The 21090-nt window shown below is 47.3% G+C and overlaps 1 protein-coding gene across 2 annotated transcripts; it reads right to left on the minus strand.

Moving 5' to 3' along the window:
- Positions 1 to 1649: 1649 nt before the first annotated feature.
- On the minus strand, positions 1650 to 20647 carry LOC119381382 (uncharacterized). 2 transcript variants are annotated; one of them, XR_005181424.2, is made up of 2 exons: positions 9745 to 9889; positions 1650 to 2138 (listed from the first exon to the last, which is right to left on the minus strand). XR_005181424.2 is itself a non-coding variant. In XM_037649225.2 (2 exons), exons 1-2 carry the CDS (start codon positions 20575 to 20577, stop codon positions 1860 to 1862), a joined length of 477 nt encoding a protein of 158 aa, XP_037505153.1. In that variant the 5' UTR covers positions 20578 to 20647; the 3' UTR covers positions 1650 to 1859. The 2 variants fall into 2 exon arrangements, 1 of the variants encoding a protein (XP_037505153.1); XM_037649225.2 differs by lacking the exon at positions 9745 to 9889 and adding an exon at positions 20380 to 20647.
- Between the last annotated feature and the right edge of the window lie 443 nt (positions 20648 to 21090).

Raw genomic sequence — 21090 nt, forward strand, 5'->3', positions numbered from 1 at the left:
GTATAAAACGGCGACGCTTACGCGCACCGGCATTCCTTGCGCTTCGGCGTGGTTGATGTATCTACCGTGAAACGAAGTGTGACAAACAAACGGTGCCTGACTTCGCTATCATGTTCGACTATTGAAGGCGAAGCGCAAGCGCCCACCTTATCTTTTTGGGCTGTGTATACGTTATGTTATTAGTTCAAACCAGAGCATATCATTCTTCTCCGACTTCCATTTGTGTGTTGTTTTTCAAGAATACTTGCATAATTGGATACTTCCTCACACTGGAACTATGGAGTGCAAAGAAAGGCTTTGTTATGTCCTGCCGTTTCAATTCAGCAAACCTAACTTTGCAGACATTAAAATTATGTGCGTACCCATTTCCCAGCTCAGCGCATACCTAATGATTTTTACAGCGATTTAGAAGTGCTTTAAGACATGGACATTTTCTTACACACCAAGTAATATTTCTCTTCGTCCGTTTATATTAGCACTTTCACTGAAAGCACTGGTGAAAAATTTAATTTGTTTTGTATCCCTGCATAACCTGCATATGTATGTGTGATAAATTTCAGCCGGCTGTTGTTATCAATTATTGTATAATGTGATCTGTGTGTCACCGTCGCCTTTCCATGACGCGTATAGAGGGCGTGAGGACCTGGTCAAGCGGTAATCGCTTCTATTCGCACCCTCCTAATCAACGTTGCATTGGCAGAAATAAAATTAGCAGTACTAACTGGTGCGCTATTCTCCATGGACACTAAAATTTTGTAATGGCGGCATTTTATGCTAGTTAGGCTAATTAGAGAGGCCGCAGCAGCCTTCCGGGCCAATCAGAGTTGAGCAATGGCGGAATTTGACAGTGCCCAAAATACCACCACCGCTTTTCAATAAATGGGGCCCTGAAGTTGAATCTACAAACCTTCCCGTTCGTTAGTTCCGTTCACCAATACCCGACAGGCTATACTTACGATATGTCGAGCTTCAGCATTGAAAACATTCTCTTGCTGCCTGTATAAGATCGAAAGATTAAAACATATGCATGTACCTCGCGGAAGGCACCACAGGGTCTCCTTTAATCTCTTAATGCTAGATGAAGGCTCTCTCTTTCTCACTTTCTTAAGGTGCTTTTGCAAATTCAGGCCTTGCAGGCAAGTTTAGAAAACCTTTTGCTCTTAAGCAATCTGCGCTATTTACCAGGCACCGTGGCACGTGTACACGTACCACGATTGTAAGAAAGTTAGCGTACAGTGTAGTTCCTAATGACATTTGGCGAATGCGTACATTTTTCATGCGAAACGCGCCTCTATACTGGTATACTAAGTTGCTCTGCGGCGTTCAGTACCTTGCTGAATTGACCAGAAGGTCGTGGGATCGAATACCAGCCGCGGCTGCCCGGTTTTCAGTGGGAGCGGAAATGCTTAAGCCCTGCGTACTTAGATTTATTTGCACGTTAAAGAACCCAATATTGTCGAAATTTCCGGGGCCTTCCATTACGGCGTCCCACAAATGATATCGCGGCTTTGGGACGTTTGACTCCAACAATTATTAATACCTTGCTAACTTCTATTGAGCGAGCGCAAGCACATGCCTTTACTGTAGCTATCATAGACGACTTGAAATATTTGTTTTAAGAACTGTACAATAAAATGCAATGAGAGTATTTAAATAACCACAAATTTTAATTGGCATGGTCTTAATTCATTTCGCGATAACTACACATATATTTCCTAAGAACAGTGCAATTATAATGAAATTATAGGTACTTAAATAAAGACAAAGTCTTAATTGATATTGTCTTAATTCATTTGGCGATAACTACACAAAAAAACGACAATGCTAATCGCCAATACTGCATTCAAGGTGACTGGCAGTCACGTGTCTTGCGCGACCGTGGACTCTCCGTCATCGCTCATGACGTGGTCTTCTTCGGCGCCATGGAGATCGCCCCCGTCTAGGCCCGTGTCGTTCTTCGTGGGGAACACCACGTGCGGCTTCGGTGTCGACGGTGTGGTGAGAGTAGTGGCCTCCAGGAGCGTCCTGTTCTTGTTGATAATGTAGAAGGTCGCCGCCGAAGCCACAATCATGCTTATCATCATCGTGCATATTATGCAGAGCGTACTGGGTCCGCTGGAGGCACCACCACCAACCGGCTACAGAAGAAATGAGAGAAGCACGCATTCCTTTTTAATAAACGAGTGGTTATCTCGAGCTAATACAGCGAGCGCGTATTTTGTAGGTTTACCAAGATCTCAGGCGTCCGCTTCGTGATTGTTACATTAATGAAAATAATGTATACCACACAAGCACTCACGGGAACGCCTGCACCGTCGATGTTGTATTGTCTTACGGTAAATGGCCACATTGGGCGCAGCATGAGGCCAACATTATCACGATATACTAATAGCAACAGGAATGTGCTTGCCCTGTTGCTTTCTTCTACTAGTGCCGCGTTTTTTCGCGCTGTTTGTTTCCAGAATGAATTACCAACTCGCCCAACAGTATATCCTTCTGTGATACTAAAGTTTGCGCTAGACATGTATTTATTAGAGATAACGCGCGCGTCGCTTATTAAATGTATCAAAATATTCCATGCGTTTGAGGAACGCACAAATATTTTTGATTTACATACAATATAATTCGAAGATCTCTGTTTTTGAGAGGAGTCTAAGTTAGCGTTAATCCCAGGGGTCGTGCAAGTAGCTGACTCGTGTAGTATACACCTCAACGTAAGTTGCCGCCAAATCGCCGATCTTTTCTACTCTTTTTTTGCTGTGTGACATGGCCAGACCTGGAGTTATGGGCGTGATAACATTAACGTTCCGTTTTTTAGTGGCACGACCAACGAGTGACCGCATTGTTTGTATTCCAAGCACTCACTTCCGGTTTTGCGGATACTAAGAAAACGTGCTTTAAAGTACGAAGCTGGTAGGAAATCGATGACTCTGATTCAACGTACGAATTACATGGGAATCATATAATATCGGATCATAAGTTTACTTGAGATAAGGTCCAAATAACTGCCAGGGTAATTACTGAATGTTGATTGAATGAGCTCATTGAATGTGTAAACGCTTTTCTTGTGAGCAGCTTAAAGATAAGATGAGATCGTTGCTGCATCAGGCGGAGTCGACCACGCGCTACTGCCAGACACCAAAAAAGGATCAGGGTCGCCTCCACTTTTTTCCAGCTAAGCCATCTCTAGCTATACAGGTGCAAGATAGATCTATTTTGTTATAACTCAACGACGATGATGCTCCACGCATGTAAATATCCGCCCGCTTCACAAAAACCTCCAATTTTTAACAGCGAAACTGTTCTTGCTCGGCGTAAAGTGCGTGGCCGTGGTCGAAAACTACCATCATCATGAAGAGGTACGTGCCACAGACTTTGGGCAGATCCCACCACTCACCGCTACGGCGTGGTCGCAGCGGTGTGCAGAGAGAGAGAGAGACAGAAAGAAGGAGAGAGAGATAAAGAAAGAGAAAGAGCAAATTTCTTGCAGAAAAAAAAAAGTTCACGCGGCGAGATTCGAACCCGCATACCCTCCTCTGAAGGCGAGCGTCCTTACCACTCGGCTATCTAGGCACGCTAGCAGAGCATCGCACAGCCTTTTATAGTATAGTGTAGCAAGGGTTGGGAAAGGGAAGTAAGCGTGAGGAGGAGGGAAAGGAGGAGGAGGATGATGTGTCCAGATAAGATCGAACACAAGGTCCCGGTCACCATTCCAGATTTTGATGAAATTTGCTGTAGGTCTAGGAATTACACCCAGAACAATGGTTTCGAAGTTACTTTCGCGAAAAAAAAATTGTTCGCCTGAAAAAAAATATATCAATTTCAGCCGCTAAAAACACTTTTCCGCCAATTTCGCAATTTCTGAATTTTGAGCGCGCCTAGGCAAAAAACGGTGCACTTGTTTGTCACAATATGTATTCCCCTCAAAGAACAAGTGAAATAGAATCTTATAAGTCTAATATTTCTCTTGCTTGTCGAAGCACTTTTGAAGAAGAACATCGTAAACTTGGCAAATCGCACAAAATATTTGTATTTCAGGAATTTATTGCTGCAAACAAGTCAAAGTGAGGATAATATAAATGGGTCCATACTAACTTTGATACCCTCGCTCTTTTTCAAAATATTTTCGTGGTTTTATCGCGCTTCGTTTTACTCGATAATTGGGCTGAAACGTAAGCGGTTTACCAAAAACGCCGAAATTTGAAAATAGTTCTCACAAAAAAGGCAATTATTATTTTTTTTTAAAAATCGTTCTGATTGAAGTCAAGGACGTCATCTACCAATCTGCGCAAAAAACGTTGCATTATTTTGGTTGCTACGAAGTTAGAAGGCGTGAAGTGTGACCAAGTCATCCTGGCGGCCGCGTCGTTCGTTATGGTCTGAAACTCGGATATAAGTTGCTAAAAATACTTGTACGTGACATAATCACAAATCAGCAGCTCCACACCAACAAATGCGCGGGCAGGTGTCATGGTTCAGCAAGCTTTGTCTTGTGATCAGTTGCTTGACAAACACGCAGCAGCGGCCGCTCGATGCTGCGGGCGCTCACATTACATGAGTGCCGCTTCGACAGCGGATGAGCTTTGCTTGCGCGCCAATATACACTGAGAGGACGAACGAGAGAAGGAATGCATCACTATAAAAGTTAAAGGCTGCTAAGTGCCAACAAATGTTATAATATGCAACGAAAACTCTGCCGGCAACTTTCGCAGTGAGCGCCTCCAGTAGTGCGCTCGTGTTGCTTCCTCTCTTCTGGTGGTCTACAGATAATTAGGTTCACTCTATCAGCAATATATGACACAAAAGCAAGCCATTGACATCTAAAGAAAGCTGTCATGCGTGCTTCCGATGGCCCAACAACTCCAAGTGCAGTTGTTCTCCATCTCGTGCAACACTTGTGTCAACCGGCTGTGAAAAGAAGTGTGTCCAGGTTCTTTGCTTCATTAAAGCACCGCTTTTACAATACTGTATTGTCGTGCGTGTGCAGATATAATATTCAACGCAATACGAGCGTTTATCACGTTATTTAGCGGCTGCGGGCATAACAGCAGGGGAAAAAATACATGCGTGCTGTATTGAAGGTGCTCACTGCGACAGTTGCCGGCAGAGTTTCTTTGCATATTATCACATTTGTTGGCAATTAAAAGTTATGCATTCCTTCTCTCTTTCGTCCTCTGAGCATAGTTTGGCGCCCATGCGAAGCTCATCCGCTGGCGAAGCGGCACTCATGTAATGTGAGCGCCCGCAGCACCGAGCGGCCGCTGCTGCGGGTTTGTCAAGCGGCTTATCGCAAGACAAAGCTTGCTGAACCATGCCACCTGGCCGCGCATTTGTTGGTGTGGAGCTGCTGATATGTGATTATGTGACGTACAAGTATTTTGGACAATGTATGTCCGAGTTTCAGCACACAGGGAACGACGCGGCCGCTAGGCTGTCTTGGTCACATTTGACGCCTTATAACTTGTTAGAAACCAAAATATTGCAACGTTTTTTTATGCAGAATGGTAGATGACGTCCTTGACGTCAATAAGAGCAATTTAAAAAAATAAAAATGGCCTTTTTGAGAAAACTATTTTCAAAGTTCGGCGTTTTTGGTAAACCGCTTACGTTTCGGCCCAATTATCGAGTAAAACGAAGCGCGATAAAACCACAGAAACTATTTTAAAAGAGAGCGAAGTTATCAAAGTTAATATGCACCGATTTTATTATCCTCACTTTTACTTGTTTGCAGCAATAAATTCCTGAAATACGGGTATTTTGTGCGATTTGCCAAGTTTGTGATTTTTGTGCTTCGACAAGAAAGAGATATAATAGACTTATAAGATTGTATTTCACTTGTTCTTTGAGAGGAATACATATTGTGACCAAGAAGTGCACCGTTTTTTTCCCTAGGGGCGCTCAAAAATCAGAAATCGCGAAATTGGCGGAAAAGTCTTTTTTGCGGCCACAATTGATATACTTTTTTTCAGGAGAACAAACATTTTTTTTTGCGCGAAACAAACTTCGAGACCATTGTTCTAGATGTAATGCCTAGATCTACAATAAATTTCATCAAAATCGAGAATGGTGACCGGGACCTCGTCTTCGATCTTATATGGACACACCCAGGAGAAGCATAAAAGCGTAGCACATCGAGGATCAGAAAGAGGGAAATAGAAAGAAATGCAGAAAGAAAAAGAAAGTGACAGAGAGAACATCAACGAAAGCGAAAGAAGTAGAGAGAGAGAATAAAAGATACAAAAAAAAGCCGGCAGATCCCACGCATTGTGGGAATCGATGTAATGCGAAGCAGCCAGCAAAGAGCTGCATACATCGTCTTGTATCTGATTGAGGAAAATGCGTGTCATGGTTTTGATGTTAACTCCTATTATTTATGTTCGTCACACAGTAACGTCGCGCAATACCAACTTGGGGGTCGATCAACCTAGAGAAACGGCCGCCAGGGCACCATGAGCGTGGCACGTAAGTCATGCTGTACATGACATGCGTGTCATGACTTTCATGTTAACTCGTGTTATTTATGTTCGTCACACGGTCACGTCGCAAGATACCAATTTTGGTGTATATCAATCTAGCGAAACGGTCGCCAGCGCCCCATGAGCGTGGCACGTAAGTCATGCTGTACATGACATGCGTGTCATCATTTTCATGATAACTCGTGTTATTTACGTTCGTCACACGGTCACGTCGCAAGATACCAATTTCGGTGCATATCAATCTAGCGTAACGGCCGCCAGCGCCCCATGAGCGTCGCACGTAAGTCATGCTGTACATGACATGCGTGTCATGATTTTCATGAAAACTCGTGTTATTTATGTTCGTCACACGGTCACATCGCAAGATGCCAATTTTAGTGTATATAAAGCTAGCGAAACGGCCGCCAGCGCACCATGAGCGTGGCACGTAAGTCATGCTGTACATGACATGCGTGTCATGATTTTCATATTAACTCGTGTTATTTATGTTCGTCACACGGTCACGTCACAAGATACCAATTTTGGTGTATATCAATCTAGCGAAACGGCCGCCAGCGCCCCATGAGCGTGGCACGTAAGTCATGCTGTACATGACATGCGTGTCATGATTTTCATGATAACTCGTGTTATTTATGTTCGCCACACGGTCACGTCGGAAGAGACCAATATTGGTGTATATCAAGCTAGCGAAACGGCTGCCAGCGCACCATGAGCGTGGCACTTAAGTCATGCTGTACATGACATGCGTGTCATGATTTTCATGATAACTCATGTTATTTATGTTCGTCACACGGTCACGTCGCAAGATACCAATTTCGGTGCATATCAATCTAGCGAAACGGCCGCCAGCGCCCCATGAGCGTCACGCGTAAGTCATGCTGTACATGACATGCGTGTCATGATTTTCATGATAACTCGTGTTATTTATGTTCGTCACACGGTCACGTCGCAAGATACCAATTTCGGTGCATATCAATCTAGCGAAACGGCCGCCAGCGCCCCATGAGCGTCGCACGTAAGTCATGCTGTACATGACATGCGTGTCATGATTTTCATGATAACTCGTGTTATTTATATTCGTCACACGGTCACATCGCAAGATGCCAATTTTGGTGTATATAAAGCTAGCGAAACGGCTGCCAGCGCACCATGAGCGTGGCACTTAAGTCATGCTGTACATGACATGCGTGTCATGATTTTCATGATAACACATGTTATTTATGTTCGTCACACGGTCACGTCGCAAGATACCAATTTCGGTGCATATCAATCTAGCGAAACGGCCGCCAGCGACCCATGAGCGTCACGCGTAAGTCATGCTGTACATGACATGCGTGTCATGATTTTCATGATAACTCGTGTTATTTATGTTCGTCACACGGTCACGTCGCAAGATACCAATTTCGGTGCATATCAATCTAGCGAAACGGCCGCCAGCGCCCCATGAGCGTCGCACGTAAGTCATGCTGTACATGACATGCGTGTCATGATTTTCATGATAACTCGTGTTATTTATGTTCGTCACACGGTCACATCGCAAGATGCCAATTTTAGTGTATATAAAGCTAGCGAAACGGCCGCCAGCGCACCATGAGCGTGGCACGTAAGTCATGCTGTACATGACATGCGTGTCATGATTTTCATATTAACTCGTGTTATTTATGTTCGTCACACGGTCACGTCGCAAGATACCAATTTCGGTGTATATCAATCTAGCGAAACGGCCGCCAGCGCCCCATGAGCGTGGCACGTAAGTCATGCTGTACATGACATGCGTGTCATGATTTTCATGATAACTCGTGTTATTTATGTTCGCCACACGGTCACGTCGGAAGAGACCAATATTGGTGTATATCAAGCTAGCGAAACGGCCGCCAGCGCACCATGAGCGTGGCACGTAAGTCATGCTGTACATGACATGCGTGTCATGATTTTCATGATAACTCGTGTTATTTATGTTCGTCACACGGTCACGTCGGAAGAGACCAATATTGGTGTATATCAAGCTAGCGAAACGGCTGCCAGCGCACCATGAGCGTGGCACTTAAGTCATGCTGTACATGACATGCGTGTCATGATTTTCATGATAACTCATGTTATTTATGTTCGTCAGACGGTCACGTCGCAAGATACCAATTTCGGTGCATATCAATCTACCGAAACGGCCGCCAGCGCCCAATGAGCGTCACGCGTAAGTCATGCTGTACATGACATGCGTGTCATGATTTTCATGATAACTCGTGTTATTTATGTTCGTCACACGGTCACGTCGGAAGAGACCAATATTGGTGTATATCAAGCTAGCGAAACGGCTGCCAGCGCACCATGAGCGTGGCACTTAAGTCATGCTGTACATGACATGCGTGTCATGATTTTCATGATAACTCATGTTATTTATGTTCGTCAGACGGTCACGTCGCAAGATACCAATTTCGGTGCATATCAATCTAGCGAAACGGCCGCCAGCGCCCCATGAGCGTCACGCGTAAGTCATGCTGTACATGACATGCGTGTCATGATTTTCATGATAACTCGTGTTATTTATATTCGTCACACGGTCACATCGCAAGATGCCAATTTTGGTGTATATAAAGCTAGCGAAACGGCCGCCAGCGCAGCATGAGCGTAGCATGTAAATCATGCTGTACATGACATTCGTGTCATGATTTTCATGTTATGACTTGTCATTTATGTTCGTCATACAGTCATGTTACTCCATACCAATTTTGGTGCACATTCGATTAACCAAGCGACCAGGAGAGCACGAAGTCGTAGGCGGCTAGATAGATAGATAGATAGATAGATAGATAGATAGATAGATAGATAGATACGGTCAAAGTCGCAGAAGTTCGCTAAGAAATGCTTCGCATTTAAAAGAGGAAGCAAGTCTCGCGTCATCTAGCGACCAGGTACCGCACCACCTGTCGAAGCCGCACATGCGTAGTAGCTAAGCCACGCCCACCGACGCAGACATCGGGCGAAATCTTCGCTCTATAGTTCATAGCCTGGCTGCGTACTCACGAAGAGCAAGCCGCGCATCTGGAAGCTACACGTGTCGGTCAACCGAGAGTACGATCTGTAACGGGCTAGTGCTTTGCTGTGTCAAGCTTTGCGCGACCTAGTGAAAGCTATGCGCCATTTTTCTGTAGCAAACTTAGAATAATATTTTTGCAATTTAATGAACATGACCGAGAATACGATCTAGTAGCGAAACGCATCTGCATTCTACTTGCCGACGTAACTGGCAAATATTTGTGAACCAGAATACCTTGATGGCGAAGTGCAGTTGAACCAGAACAACTTGATGGGTAAGTGTAGCTGTGGTATCAGAAAATGAGGCAGCAGCAACTTTGCTTACACCGAATGCTTCCGTCAATGCTGAAACGAACGAGTGCAGCTGTCCATTTACAAGCGTAAAAATATCTATGCCACTACGTCGGGGCGGCGCGAGTCAGGAGCGAAGCCGAGCAGAAAGCGAAATGAGGCGTGGTTTCGATGCGCATCACCAACCTCTATGTCTGGCTCATTTTAGATGCAAAGCAGCTTATGGCGGAGTTCAATGCGGTGGTGGTGTACGGCGTGACCACCCTTACTGCGCATGCGCAATCTCCCTCTCCACACACCTCTCCGCCCCCTTCCCACTCTCCACTCCCCTCTCCGCTCCCTCTCCCATCTCCTTCTCTCCACATCTCCACTCCCCCTCCCATATCCTCCTTTCCCCCTCCTCGTTTAGATAAAAGGCTCGCGTTAGGTCGTTCACACGCTCAGTCACTGCGCCGGCTGTGCGGGTGTCATGAGTTCAAACGTCAACGTAGGCGCCAGTTGCAGTAATACCTTAACGCCTGCCGAGATCGCAGAGCAGCGGGTGGAGCAGCGGAAGGCTGGACGCGTCGAAGCGCAACGTAAACGTCGGCAAGCGGACCCCGAGCTCCGGGCTAGGGAAGCCCAACGCAAACGGCGACGTCGGCGGGAAAGTGCTAACGATGAAGCGCGGGCTCGACATGCCGAAACGCTGCTTCGCATCGCCTGATGGTCCCCTTCAGCGGGTATGGTGCAATTTTGTTAGTATACGCTGTAAGAAAAAATTTTAAAGTGGCTTAGCTACGCTATGCCGGGATATACGTAGCGTGAGCTAAGGTTCTGCTGTATATTCTTAGCTCTCCTGGTTGTCTAGGATTAGCTTGATTATCATGCCTACTGCTGCTCCAATGACACACACATGGTGTACGCATTATGTGACACAGGTATAATTATTTTTTGCTCAACACCATTTCTTTATTGCCGCAAAGACCTGTGGTCAGTGTAGTAACGCACTGACGTCTCTATGGCAGCGTCTCGTGCCTGATCAACGCAACCTAGACAAGAGAAGACCTGCGCACTCCCTCCGTGACATCACAGACCTTGCCCGACGGAGAGGGACGCTATCGCCCGTGGCGCAGTTTGCGCGATCATTCAGTGGCCGCAGTGGAGGCACTCGGTCAGTCGACGCTGCACACACGACAGGGACGTGATTAGCCCGCCCGCAGCCACGGGCTCATAGCGTTAGAGTGTTCCAGCGTTCCGGTGCGCCAGCTGTGTGACATCACTGCTCCTCGCGCATGCGTAGCACGGCTCTTGTACGGGCACGCGAAACCACTCCGGCTCGGCCAGTGTAGCTAAGAGTGTACGAAAAAAAAGTACCTGTTACTCTTTCGGGTAAGTCCCGACTCTCTACACGTAGAACTCTCTTTAGGGATATACGTTAACTCTCTTTTGGAGAGTTGCGCCTTCCACGACTCTCTGAAGAGATTATAATCGTCTCGAAGGAGAGTTAACGTGTATTTGTAAACATAGTCACACATCTGGAAAGTCAGGCACGAACACGAAAAGTAACAGGTACGCTTTCTTTTTTTAGAGTGTGGCCACACAGCAGGAGACTATGGCATGAATTTACTAAGCATACATCCTTTGATGGGACAAAATGTCACGTATTTGAAGAGCCGACACCCTATTCTGATTCATTCATTCATTCACAAAACTTTACTAAGAGTCCTGAAGCCCGGTCTTTTCAGACCGAGGCGGGCCGCGTCCACGTCGGCACCGTTAGGCCGAGCCTTAGGGCACCTTCGTGAACCCTCTGGACAGCCCGTAGTTGATCTTCATATGAACGGCTGGAGATCATCTTCTGCCAGTGAAGCCATTTTTCTTTGGGGTTGGCGAGAGTCGCGGGACAGCCCGTCAGCATGTGTCTGATTTCAATGATGCCACCGCATGCGTCACATTCTTTTCTAATTTCACTTTCAGGGTGAATTTTTTTTACAAAATACGGAGTGGGGTACGTCCCAGTTTGCAGTAAACGTAGTGTGACTGCCTGAGCCCTGTTCAACTTTACGTGTGGCAGTGGGAATTGTCTACGCCCCAAGTAGTAGTATTTAGTGATCTCGTTGTAGGTTAGTAAATTATCTTTATGATCCCCGGAATGGTAGTGGGCGTCGGTTCGGTTCTGACCGGCACGGCAAGCGAGTCCTCGTGCCAGATCATTCGTCACCTCGTTGAGGTTGACCCGAGCCTCATCCACTTGTCCCATATGTGCAGGAAACCATCGGATTTCAGTTTCTATAGGTTCTACATTGCCGATAAGTTTAACAGCAGTCCCAGCGACATAGCCCTTGTCAAAGCTCTTAATTGCTGATTTGGAATCGCTATAAATGTAAGACCATTTTCTGTTCCTGATAGCTAAAGCAATCGCGGCTTGCTCCGCCACCGTTGATTCCTTAGTGAACAGGGTGACGGCGTCCCGTATCTCGCCCTGGCTGTCGACCACCACGGCCGTGTAGGCCTCTTTGCCTTTGACCCAGGCGGCGTCTACGAGGGCTGCCTCTTGACCTACCTGTTCAATTTCTTTCAATAAAGCTTTCGCTCTCGCCTTTCTCCTGCTAACATTGTGCTCCGGGTGCATGTTTCTTGGGAGAGGGGTGGTTCTGATTGCGCCCATTCGTGCTTTTCGCGTCATCCACTTCAACCGAGAAAACAATTCGCACAAGCGAGGATGAAAGAGAGCGAACGAAGAGCGTAGCTCGGGTTGGATAACAGTAATGGCGAAGCCGGCAACAGCAGTAAAGCGCGGAGGAAGGTTCAGCGAAAGCGTGAGAAAGATAGTAGTGACGGAAGGAATACAGCGCAGTGGATGATGAAAGACAACGACAGCGAATAGGCTGCGACGAGGGAGCGCTGCCACCGCCGCCGCAAGAAAAATTTTAGCCACATGTATACATGTTCTTGTTTTCTTTGTAAAAATGAGCGACGAAACCGCCAGAAGTGTTTCGTCTGCTGCTGCTGAATGCACTTCCCAAGCAGAGGCTCACAGCCGCGGACGCAAGAATCAACAGCCGCGCGACGGCGAAGCAGATGCGAAGCGCCGTCGCCGAGAAGACCTTGCGGTTCACATATCGCGAATTGAGAATGCCTTTCTTGCGAAGGCCTATCGTAATTGTAACTGAATTTTTTTTACGGGGAATCATTTCATTATTACCTTTACTTTTACCTCCAATAATATGTGTACGATCACCTTAATGCTAAAAATGAGACGCACTAAGAAACAGGGACAATGGGAAAAAAACGAAAAAAGAGGCGCACACTCACAATAGGAAGTTTATTTAGGAAAGAACAAAATCCGGCAGATCCCACGCACTGTGGGAATCGATGTAATGCGAAGCAGCCAGCAAATTGCTGCATACATTGCTTTGTTTATTTTTGAGCCAAATGAAATCATTAATGACATGGCATCTAGTTCACCATATATCGCATGTTTGCCATGCACGCGTGCATGCGCAATGTGGTATATACCATGCCAATGAAACGCATATTCTGGTATATACACTGCATGACCGGTCAATTATGTTGATCACGCACTCCTGTCATGCCATACCAAGTTTGGTATATATCCAGTTTTCTAAACGGCCGGAAGCGCACCATAACAGTGTCATGTAAATCATACCGTACAAGACATGCGTAACATAAGTCGCATGTTAGGACCTGTAATTTATGTTTGTCATAGGGGCACATCGCACAACACTATTTTTGTGTATATCAAACGAGCGAAATGGCCGCTAGTCCACCATGAGCGTGGCATGTAAATCATGACATGGATGTCATGGTTTTCATGTTACCACTTGTTGTTCATGTTCTTCATACAGTCACATCGCGCAATACCAATTTTGGTGTATATCAACCTATCGATACGGGCGCGAGTGTGTCATGAGCGTGGCATGTAAATTATGTGGTGCATGACACGCGTGTCATATTTTTCATGTTACCACCTCTAATTTACGTTCGTCATACAGTCGCGTCGTGCAATACCAATTTTGGTGTATATAGAGCCAGCGAAACGGCCGCGAATGCACCATGAGCGTGGCATGTAAATCATGACACAAAATTCTGGTCCAGGCACATGCGTCAAAACGAAGAAAAAAAAAGGGGGGGGGAGCATTAAAGCGCCGCGTGTTGATGAAATAAGAGTAGTCCTTTGTTAAAGGACCCCTCACCAGGTTTGACAGTTTTGAGCGGACGAGCGCAATGCATGCACAGGGCGTTCACGATTACGTCTGCCAAAGTTTGCAACGCTACACGCCGGGTAATACCCTTGTTACACGGACAGCCTAAACCTCGGTTAGTGTAACCGCGGTTACGCGTAACCGCGGTTCTCTTATGTTACACGGTATGCGAAACCGCGGTTATGCCGCTAACCGCGGTTGTACGAAACCGAGCTTGGCGACCTCGGTTTGGCGGCTAACCGAGAAAATGGCGGCCTCCATAGAGGACGTGTGTACGCCGCGAGCGTTCGTGAAAAACGAATGGGACTGCACGAACCACAGAAAGACTGATTAGGCTTTGGGAAAACCATCAGCGTCATCTGCGGAGCACCTCAAGGAACGCGAAAGTGGACGCGGCAATAACAGCCGTGCTGAACGCCGGACTGCCGCCAGACGCAGAGCCATTCACGCCAGAGCAAGTCCGCTTTAACCGAGGTCGCTTGTGCGCCGTGTAACATCGGCGAACCGTGGTTGGCGCTAACCGTGGTTCAACGCGGTTAACCGTGGTTGGTCGTAACTGCGGTTAACTTGCCTGTGTAACAAGGGTATAAGGGAGTCAAATTTCAGGCTGAACGCTCGTTTCCCTTCTTCTCGCGCCTGCGCGCCCAGAGAATGAGGGGATGATATACACGGTGGAATGGCCCTACTTAGATAATAGTGCTGTGACGTCGCTCCTCTACGTAGACGACTCTGCTCTAACGTCGCCAACAGTAGCACGTGACACTGCGATAATTATATGACACGACGTGTAGTTAGTGTAATTTGTTGCTTGTATGAATGAATAAAACTTGAGAGCGACAATAAAACACACAAACCGAATGTGTGCGTTTTCTTTTTAGGGGCTAAGCTCCTTAGGGTGTGGGTCGTTCCCTCCTCTGTAGTAGTAGTAGTGTGTAGCCAGCTCTAGTTTAATGAATTGCTCACTAGATGAGCAATTCACTAGATAATATAATTTACAAGACATCGTAGTGTTCCTTGATTTATTCACACTAAAAGACATACTGTGCGGGCGATATACTCTAGTGAGCTTTAAACTTTTCATCCTAATGTACATGACAAAGAAATTATTTCTACGTAAAACGCAAAGCACACCTTGAGCAAGATGTTTGGTTTTGGGACGCTTTATGTGCAGTAAGATGTGTAAAGCGTCCCAAAACCAAACATCTTGTGCAAGATGTTTGGTTTTGGGACGCTTTATGTGCATTTCAAGGAAGAGCTTCACTGTTTACCGATGATGCCCTCCGGAGCTTCGCCCCACTCATCATCATTCACCCCGTGGATGGGCTGTGATTTGTTTTTAATTTTTAGTGCGAATCGCAGCGAGATTCGAGACTAATCTACATCTGTTTCGCACGCGTTCGTGCTCTCGCGCTTTGCGCATCGTGCAGATGCCACTTTTTGTATCTACCGCGTTCTAGCGCTCATTAGGCTCATTTATCCTCCCGCGTCTAACTAGATGTTCATGCGGCACACCGCGTCTCACGTCTGTACAAATGTCGCAGCTTTCGTGCTCAGTAATGGCGCGTTCACACTGAGACATACGGCGCCGCGAGCGCGCGGAATCAGCTTCGGCGGCAGAGAGATCCGCCGGAAAAGCGCTTTCCGCGCCGATCGGTCGAGGACCGATTTTTGCGGCAGCTGCCGCCGGATTCCCTCACCGCGAACCAATCTGAACGCGAGTCGAACATTCGAAAAATGGTGGCATGCTTGTCACATCGCAGTCGTCGAAGCCCGTAGCGACAGCGAAGTCTTTCGTAATCATCCTGTAGTTCTCGACAACTGCCAAGTGTTGTCGCCATTAGCATCTTTGGAATACACCATCGCGATCTCGCAGAACGGGTAGCATTACCTCGGCTCCACCAAGCTTCTCGCGTCTCGCAAATCAGGGCGAACCAACCACAACTGCTTGCGTCGTTTCTTGTTCGGCGAATGCATGTTTCTCCTTGCCAGACATCGCCAGAAAGTTGCTTTCCGGAAGGCCCAGCAGTTCGACCAGCCTGCCCCTGTTTATGCGCTTCGCCATAACGAAACGCGAACACAACGCAGAGCGCGTCGATGCCAGCGTTCACCGCGCGAAGGAACGATGACAACTAGGCGCCCAAATTTCGGCGGTGTGGTTGGTAAGTAGTGTGAACAATGCGGAATTTTGGCGGCACGAGAATTCCGGCCGCTGTGGCCGGCGGATTCCCCAGTCTGAATGAGCCATAATAGGTTGAAAGCCAACCGATCGGCGAGCGCTCATTCGGCCTAACTTGTAGAGATGAAGCGCAAAGAACGCCGCCACAACACCGCTGGCGTCTCGGGGGCTCGGGCTGGTTCGGGCACGTCATGCGCTCGTGACACTGTGTGCGCATGACGTGTTCATGCGTATGCGTTATGTGATCCTCCTGTTCGCGTGCCGAAGAGGTCATGGAAGGGATTTGGCTTGCGAAGGCTACATGGGGCGATCGGCAAGGGTTTGCAGCTCGCCTACTCGCATCATGGTTTCGTGCTGCTACAAATTACTGTTCTTCTCAGCTTCTAACTGACCGATTAGAAACATTCTTGCGGCATAATGCTCTTTGTTGGGCTCGCAACGACTTCCAATGTCTAACTAAAATTACTTATGCCACCTGGTGAGGGGCCCTTTAAGGTAATGGACGAGTGGCTGCACATAATCCCCGCATCTCTTAATATGAAACACTTCAATTAATTTACGAGTGGTTTTGCCGCGATCACTGGATAAGATGGTTTCAACAATGAAAAAAGGTAAGCAGCCGCACGTGCTGCAGTGATGCGCCAAGTGTGCACCTTCCTCTGCTGCTACCACTCCGCCGTGCTCCTGCAAGCGAGTGTTTATGCAACGGCCACTTTGGCACACGAAACGCGGTATCGAACGGGCGACCTCTTGCTCCGCAGCGAGCGGCGTTAGACGGATAGGCCAGAAGCCGTAGGTCTTTCAGCATGCTAATGGTGAGCTATTTATATACGCCATTTACTTCAGCGTGCTTTCTTGGTCACCAGAGAGATGGCGCGAAGGGCGCGAGGGGCGCGCTTTAAAGGTCGTCCCCACGCTCGTGCGGTGCGCTTGCGCTTACCGTCTCCCGCCTCGCCAGGCACCCTTAGCCCTACAGGGCGTGGTCGCCCGCGCGCGCGCTTATCTCGTGAGGTGGGTGGTTTGTATGTCTTGTGCTTTCGCCGCGATGTCCGCGCTGAAGTTAGAGCGTACGAAGGTCACTTCACTAGCTGCAGCGGCCGCGTTTTCGAAAGAACAGCGCTTTTCAAACAGATAGAAGTAACAACTGCGACAGTTGTTAGTTCACGATCGTCCTGTGTATATCTGTGCGTTCGTTTCGTGCGTTCTTGTTTATGTTTGAGCAGCGCGCTTTAATGTCGTGAGTCTTTTGCGCCTGAGCGACGCGCTGGAAATTTCGAGCTGCTTTCCGTTCTTCGCGTTACATTCCAATTTGTTGCTATCGCATTCATTGCTTCCCCGTTACGGCAAAACTGTCTATTTTCTGTGTCAATTGTTATACCTGTATTGGCTTTCCATTGTTTTATAAAACTGGCTTCGCTTGCTACGTATTGTTAGACAATGTAGCATGAAATGTGGAGTGAAATAGAAGAAATTTGACAGTGAGCGCAATTATCTGCAGCGTCACGGCACGGCATTCATTAAAGGGACACTAAAGGCAACTATTAAGTCCACGTTGATTGTTGAAATAGCGGTCCAGAAACCTCGTAGTGCTACGTTTATGCGAAGTAAGTGCTTCTTTTGAAATAAAATCACGTTTTAGTGGTCCGCATCGCGTTAGCGCACTTCAAATCACCCGCCTGAAATCCGACTTTCATACGTCACTGCTGTCGTGCCCAACGTTGCCCGCCTTTACTGCGCGGCCGCCGACACTAGTAGCAGCAGAGCGAAAGTAGCGGGACCCACAGCAGCAAAAACGGCCAACGAAGCCATCGAAGCTTGCCGCATCGCCGCAATGGACGTGGACGGAAAACTTGACAACGAGACATCGGCTCGCGACGCTGGGCTCCAATTCAGCGACTTGAGCCCCGGTGAACGCGGTATGCTGCTGAGGGCTCGTAGTGCCGGCGTCGTTGCATGCAGCATTTTGTCGAACTTTCTGTCAGAGCGACTTTAACGAGCGCGCACAACACACGCGGCAGTACGCTATCCCGAAACTAGCACTGAGACGTGACCGCATGAACAAAGCTGGGCGCCGGGCGATGCGCAGTTCGGTGACCGCCACAGAGGTTCTTTTTTCCATGAATCAAATGAAAACGAACAAACAGCATTCTATTACGCATTTTGATGCACGGAAGGTTCTTGTTTTATTGCTGCTAGTTTGATTACTAGTGATTTATTTTAGGCAGACTCTCATACGTCATCGGGATCGCTTCGAAAATGTCCCACTCGTGGCGCTCATCATGTGATACATTTAGCTTAATTTCTCGGTAAGTAGGGCACTGCTGTTGATAATATTACCGTTTTAGAAGTAGCTTTCACTCTGATGTAAATTGTTATTTGCCTTTAGTGTCCCTTTAAAAACGTAAAGTAAGATCTCCGACATTTTAGCAAATACGAGACTCGAAACGAGACTTCACATATTATGTTACTTTTTGTAGAAATAGGTAGTAACTGATGATAGTTTTAAGAAACAAAGGAAAACCAATGCAGCTATAAGAAGTGACACTAAAATGAAAACCCACCATCTACAGCTGCGATTCGAACCCGAGCCTCTTGAGTGGGAAGCAGGCATTCGACCCCTGCACCACTTTGGCAGAGCCGCGCCCAAATCTTAAACGGCGACACATCGCCGGCTACCGATCGCAGCGCCAGAAGCGTCTTGACACCCTTTGGGCTTCAGTTTTTGTAAATTGGTACTGCCGTCGTTCCGAGCACTCCCCTGTTCTAGTAAACTGTAACATGACACCTCTTTTTTTTGTAGGCACTCGGCTTTGGCTGCTATCTTCTTGTCTATCTTGCAACATACTTTGGTCAGTTTAATTGGAGCCGAAATAAACACTATTACATTGGACACATTTTTTAACCCGTGGGACATTTTCTGCGCGTAGGCAATAGCAGCGTTCTTAAGTGCGTGCGCCTTCCATTTTCTTTTTCCTGTGCACCCCAATCTGATTCTGCGCACTTCAAGATCTTCTGGGCTACCGTGCGCATGATCATGTGAGGGAAGCCCGCACCATTCAACCTTTGTAGTTGATTGCTGAGAGTCGACGGTAGCTTTTTGATCACGAACAATACATGACGGTCGCAGAGATCATGACGTCATTCACGACACAGAGAAACAGCTTATGCGTGACGCGTCTTAGAAAGAAGAGTACGTCTTCACCGGATAGTCATCCATTAAACAGATGCTCTATACAAGATAATTTTTAGCGCAGGAATGTAAGGTGGTCATGCATCGTAGAAGAACTGAACGCAGACGCTTCCTCGAGCAGAGCCGTGCCAAAGCAACAAAGATGCAGGTGGGAGGTTTCAACAAAGATGGATAAGCAAATAGTTATCAAATGAATAAAGTTCATGTACATTTCAATTGACACAGGCAGCTAGCGTGCACTCTAATTCAGTTGTCATCTAGCCGTACTGCTTAGTTCTGACTTGCTTAAATGGCCGGTGACGGCGTAGTCACGGATTCAGATGCAGAATATTTTGTCGCGCCGCTTTTGTGAATACATTTGACGGCGCTGACAAAAGAACGAACGAAACAAGAAGTACATAGGACAAGCACCGAACGGCATCTATGATGATGATGATATCTGGGGTTTAACGTCCCAAAACCACGATTTGATTATGAGAGACGCCGTAGTGGAGGGCTCCGGAAATTTCGACCACCTGGGGTTCTTTAACGTGCACCTAAATCTAAGTACACGAGCCTCAAACATTTTCGCCTCCATCGAAAATGCAGCCGCCACGGCCGGGATTCGATCCCGCGACCTTCGGGTCAGCAGTCAAGCGCCATAACCACTAGACCACCGTGGCGGGGCACCGAACGGCATCTATTACGTGTAGAACGTTTACCGCGTAATTACTCCCGTTTTCACTGTTTGAAACGCTAACGGTAATTAGTTAATCTAACTGTTCCACTTTGTAAAGACAAAACAGCGCAATAAAACGGAACGCATAGAAAGATGCACGGACACAGCGCTAGCTCACGACGATTTCATTACACTCATTTAAGCAAACGTTGTAACTTCTTCTTATGTTCACGTTCGTAAGAGTTCATACCTTGTGGTAGGATTTGTAGCACTAAATCAGTGAACGCGCAATTTTGTTGTTAGAGCAGGTAACGCCAAGAAGTAAAAGGTATGAAAGGCGTGCTTACCTGCAGAACTTGTCTCTGAGGCCTCATCATCTCCTCGACCTCGTCCTCATCCTCTACGTAGACGTGCGCCGGGGGCACGTACGCCGGAACGACGGGAGCCGCTCCCGTCGGGACTGCCACAGCCGCTGCAACTCCGCCCTCGTCCAGTGGTGCCAAGGAGTGCCTGCGTGAGGAAGCACCCGGATCTGGGGTCGCCATGTCGTTGTCGTACGGGAGGTTCGGTGAGAGCGGGGCGCGAAAACTCGAGGCGGTCCTTTGGAAGCGTCCGTGACCACCGCTGTTGAGCTTGCCGAGTGAGCGCGAGCAGCGTGCCTGATTCTCGATGATGCTGATTCCACTGAACTAAGGCACGCACCTGGTAAGAGCGCATGATGATGATGACGATGTCCTATTCCTGATGGTGCTCACCCACAGAGGGGTATGGGCCAAGAACCGGGCGGCAGGTTGCTTAAGGTGAATACCTATGAGACTAAACAAATCTTGAAATTTAGATTAAAAATGAAACACAGAATACATGAAATTGCTTAACGAGCAACGGTCAGACTATCGTTTGGGTTTAGGTCATGAATAAGGCAGTAGAAGGTGAAGGGAGAAAAAACGCGAGGCACTGCGCCGACCAAAGTGAAAATTAAAACAGACAGAAAAAAGTCACAGTTTCGCCGCAAGGGCGCAGCAGTGAATGTGGTAGCAAGAAATTGCAATGTCACGCGA

This window comes from Rhipicephalus sanguineus, chromosome 2 (assembly GCF_013339695.2).
Source record: "Rhipicephalus sanguineus isolate Rsan-2018 chromosome 2, BIME_Rsan_1.4, whole genome shotgun sequence".
NCBI lineage: Eukaryota > Metazoa > Arthropoda > Arachnida > Ixodida > Ixodidae > Rhipicephalus > Rhipicephalus sanguineus.

Coding starts and splice junctions, on each gene's coding strand:
- LOC119381382 (XM_037649225.2), bottom strand. CDS start 20,577: ATGGCGACCCCAGATCCGGGTGCTTCCTCACGCAGGCACTCCTTGGCA. Junction 2,139..20,379: donor CTCAGAGACAAGTTCTGCAG/GTAAGCACGCCT, acceptor TTTCTTCTGTAG/CCGGTTGGTGGTGGTGCCTC.